Source organism: Eptatretus burgeri, chromosome 2, assembly GCF_056783735.1.
Source record: "Eptatretus burgeri isolate ZD-2024b chromosome 2, Ebu_testis_v1, whole genome shotgun sequence".
Classification (NCBI taxonomy): domain Eukaryota; kingdom Metazoa; phylum Chordata; class Myxini; order Myxiniformes; family Myxinidae; genus Eptatretus; species Eptatretus burgeri.
Window position 1 is genome coordinate 153,670,624 of NC_140962.1, and position 4,779 is coordinate 153,675,402.

General features: G+C 42.5%; 1 protein-coding gene across 4 annotated transcripts in view; it reads left to right on the plus strand.

The window, feature by feature from the left end:
* The window catches only part of LOC147033607 (uncharacterized), a 28,283-nt gene extending 23,504 nt beyond the window's left edge, over positions 1 to 4,779 (plus strand). For 2 of the 4 annotated variants that reach the window (XM_085857506.1, XM_085857516.1), the window contains exons 3-4: positions 149 to 2,544; positions 2,931 to 4,779. In XM_085857506.1, the coding sequence (XP_085713632.1) occupies positions 1,816 to 2,544; positions 2,931 to 3,563 (1,362 nt within the window). In that variant the 5' untranslated portion in view covers positions 149 to 1,815 and the 3' untranslated portion in view covers positions 3,564 to 4,779. The remainder of the gene's footprint in view (positions 1 to 148; positions 2,545 to 2,930) is intronic. The other 2 variants (XR_015051809.1, XR_015051810.1) reach the window with 1 other exon arrangement.

The window sequence follows — 4,779 nt, forward strand, 5'->3', positions numbered from 1 at the left end:
TCCCATACATTCTCTCTCCTCTCTCTTTCTCTCCCCCTCTTTCTCCCCCCACCCTTCATATCCCCGTCAGTGAAGCGACGTGTTGTATTTGTTAGTACTAAATAAATAACTGACTAATATATTTGTGTGTGTGCTTACATTCCCTTAGGCGGTGCACAAAGTCCAACCCCAGGCCACAACTGTCACAATACATACATACAGGTGGTGGACAAAAAAAAATGGAAACACCAATGTAAAGTCACTTAATAGGGTGTTGGGTCACCACTTGTGGTCTGTATGCACCGTGGCATAGCATCTGGAATTCACATCATTCAGCATCTGATTGATGTGTACATCATCTGGAAGTATGTCAGAATCTGGAATTCTGCAGGAGGAATGCAGTACCATTCTTCCAAGAGAAAGCCAATCAACACACCTGTTTGATGGAGGTGGAAATCGCTGTCTCAGGTGTCTTTCTAGAATATCCCATAAATGCTCGATTGGGTTCAGATCAGGTGACTGAGAAGGTCATGACATATGGATAACATCAGTGTCATGTTCATCGAACCATGAGCGACCATATGTGCTCCGTCGATGGGGGCATTGTCATCCTCGAAGACACCCCTCCTGGCAGGAAAGAAATCCTGCACCATGGGGTGAAGAGGATAACTCGGTACCATCAAGTAGTGATTGGCATTGACCTTGCCTTCTAAGGGAATAACTGCACACAAATCATGCCAGGGAAATTCACCCCACAACATTACAGAACCACCAGAATCCTTCATTGTTGGAACCAAGCACTCAGGATTGTGGAGTTTTTTTTAGGTTGGCGCCACATGTGCACTTGTCCGTTTGTCGAGAACATGGAGAAGGATGATTCATCTGACCATATCACATTTCTTAACCAATCGGTAGTCCATTGCCTGTGCTTCTTGGACCACTGGACTCGCAAATATGCATTACTAGGTGTGATGAGCAGTTTGTGCACTGCAACACAATGTGCACTGCAGTATCCCGCTTGTGCACTTCGGTATCCCGCTCTGTGGAGTTCTTGGCAGACCGTTTTAAATGAAACTGGCTGCTCGCACACCAGGTTGAAATTTACAGTCGATTGATCTGCATTTGGTTGCCTGCTTTGCCTTGCACTTCAAATTAATGCACGGATATCACAATCCTAGAGAATGCGCTTCTGTCAACTGTTGCCCTTTGCTGATATCTTTCCCTCGGAATTCCATGCCAACATCACCTTAGACACCATTGCTCGAAAAACATCAGCAAGTTGAGTTGTCTTAATACAGTATAAAATAAACAACAGCACAAGACTTTTACCTTCCAGATTTATTCCAAAACAGCGAGGTGATTTTTTACAAAAAAGTGAGGTGGGTGAGGGTAAACATATTACATACTGTTTGTACTGCACTCTGCCATAAATTGAAAACACAAGACTTAGCTCAGAGATGATGATGATGATGATGCTGCTGCTGCTATAGGGTGAGGGTGGAGGTTAGAAAGATGTGCATGGAGCAGGGTTCGCACGCCTCCTGGAAAGTCCTTAAAACTCCTGGAATTCAATTCTTATCCTGGAATGTCCTGGAATATGCTTAAAAATCAAATTGAACTCCTGAAAACCCCTTTAAAAATAACATTTTGGATTTCCGACGATCACCTTGTCAACGTCTCGTAAATATGCCAAGGGAGACTACTTTGTAGTTCAAATTTGCACAAATGTACCAAGGGAGACTACTTTCTAAACGTTGTAGATTGTCATAAATAATATTAATTTGCGACATTAATGTTGTATCTGATTAGCGCCATAAAGTGGTCCTTTACAACCGCATGTGCGAGTTATCCCGCGCTTTCTTTCTGTTTTGTGAATTGGATTGTTTACACACTTCAACGATCGTGAACTATGCCCCCTCGGGAAGTGCATATTCAACGAGCGCTGGCTCAAACATCCGGAATACGTATCTTGGTTGGAGTGCGTGCGGCACAGATAAATACAGTGCAAAGTGTAATATCTGCCTGAAGATTTTCGACATTTCAAACATGGGCGAGCCTGCCATTCGGAGCCACGGAAAAGGATCAAAACACAAGCAGTTACTGGAGCAAAATAAGGCAGCTGGTGGATGCACCCTTCGAGATTTCTTCTCTGGCTCATCGAAGGCAAATGAAGGGCAGGGGAACACAGCTGCTCCAACTCCAACACAACCGAAGCCCTCAACTGCGCAACTAACCTCATTCGTCAGCTGTAACGATTGCCTTACATCAGAAGTATTGTGGACTCTTAAAGTGGTGAACTCTCACTACTCTTTTAATTCATGTACAGATGTCTCGTCCTTGTTCGCGCAGACGTTTCCAGATTCAGAAATTGCGAAACATTTCTCCTGTGGTGAGCGAAAATGTGCATACACGTGCAATTACGGTATTGCACCGTACTTCAAGCATCAACTAACGAAAAAAAATTCTGATGAAGATGGTTATGTTCTTCTCTTCGACGAAAGTCTTAATCAAAATACGAAGAATAAACAAATGGATATACATGCCCGAATCTGGGAAAAGGATCAGGTACTGTAATTAATTGTGCGTCAATTATATTATACATGTTATGCAAGTTCCAAAGATATAGTTTGTTTTAAATGATCAATGATCGCATCATTGATCAATGGTTTTATAGTGAATCAGATCATTTTAATATAATCTGAATACATTGATGATCCAATTCTTGTACATGTAATTGTGTGTGTGTGTGTGTGTGTGTGTGTGTGTGTGTGTGTGTGTGTGTGTGTGTGTGTGTGTGTGTGTGTGTGGGCGATAAACAATTTCTTGCACAATAATACAATTATATAATCTATATATGTCATCTGATTTTAGAGTTGTTATAATTGAAAAAAAACAAACAATTTTCTTGTTTATTCCATTAGCTTATGTATGAATTTTATTATATTTATCAGGTTAGGACACATTACTACGGATCCACATTCATGGGGCATGCAACTTCGGAGGACATGGTCGAACATTTCGAAAACTGCACGGAAGGCCTAAACATCGGTCGAATGCTTCAAATATCCATGGATGGGCCTAACGTCAACTGGAAATTTCACCGTCTAATGCAGGAGAAGATATCAATGACTTTCAACCAATCCCTACTAAGCATTGGAAGTTGTGGCCTACATATTGTTCATGGTGCTTTCAAGGATGGAGCAGCTGCCTCTGCATGGCCTGTTCAGGACGTTTTGAAAAGCTTACAGAAACTCTTCAAGGAGATGCCTGCTAGAAGAGAGGATTATGTGAATGCGACTGGAACAGACCTATTTCTGCTGAAATTTTGTGCCCATAGATGGGTAGAGAATGTTCCTGTTGTACAGAGAGCAATAGACATTTGGCCAAACATTAAAGTGTACGTTCACAAGGTATCCCAAGGGATTTACCCAAACCCCAAAACAGCATCTTATGACACTGGTTTCATGCACAAAAGATCCACTCATGATGGTAAAATTGCTGGCTTTCTTGTGAATAGCAAAAAAGGTATCGCTATTCCTTGTAACATACCAAATCGACAAACCAATGATGCCCTTCATTGCTGAAGATCTACACAGACTGCTCTCTGGCATTGTGAAGCACTTTGTGAAGGAGGATGTTGACACCTCATCCATCAATAAACTCATGAAACTGGACCCAAAGGATAAGAAAATCCATCGGAATTATAGCAAAGTGGATTTGGGTTTTGCAGCTGAGCAGGAGCTGAAGAAGATTAAATCACCAGCCACTGGTACCAGTGATGTCAGTGACCGACAAATCATGGAGCTAAGACTTCTTGCTGAAAATAATTGTTAAATTATTGGAGAAGTGTCCCCTGAAGTACCCCTTGACAAACAACATGTCATGCCTGGATCCCAGACAGATGTTCGCTTCAAAAGCCGGATGCCTCACGAGAATGCGGAAAATTCTCACAGCACTAGTGGAGGCAGGACGTGTCAGAGGTGGTGCCACTGCATGTGATGACATTCTTCAACAGTTTGACGAGTTCATCGACACAACCGTAGCTGCTAACGACTCCGCATTTAAGAATTTCAAACCGTATGAGGACAAGAGTAGGATAGATGTGCTGCTCTTTGAGTCCATGGCTACAAACTAACACATCAGTTCATTATGGAGGGTGGTGAAGCATCTGTTACTGTTATCCCATGGACAAGCATCGGTGGAACGGGGCTTCTCTGTCAATCGACAGATTGAGGAAGAAAACCTGCACAAGGAATCTGTCATTGCCCGGCGGCTGATCTGTGACCATAGATAGCGTTGGGGGCAAACAGCAAGTAGAAATGTCAAAGCAACTGCTTGTATCTGCAGCATCAGGCAGGCAGAGATATATGGCTCATCTCGACGAGCAAAGGAAGAAGAAGGAAAGTGCAGAGGCCACAAGGAAACGGAAAAAATCTGCTAGAGGAGATTGATGAAATAAAATCAAAGAGGAAACGACTGCAGAATGACGTCCTTTCATTACAGAAATCAGCTGACGACTTCTCAGAAAAAGCAGAGGCGACAGGAAAGATTACCTTCACAACCAAGTCGAACAGTCTGAGGAGAACGGCCAAGGCAAAACAGGCAGAGCGAGTCGCTTTATCTTCCAAGCTGGAAGAGAGGGTTCAGAAGCGAAAAGAATGAATAGGTTGACTGCTTGAACAGTTTTATGATGTATAGGTGGACTGTTTGGATGAATGATGCAAATCATGATGCAAATTACTGAATCTTTGACACTGATCAAAATATGACTTTGACTTCATTAAAAATTGTGCCAAAATC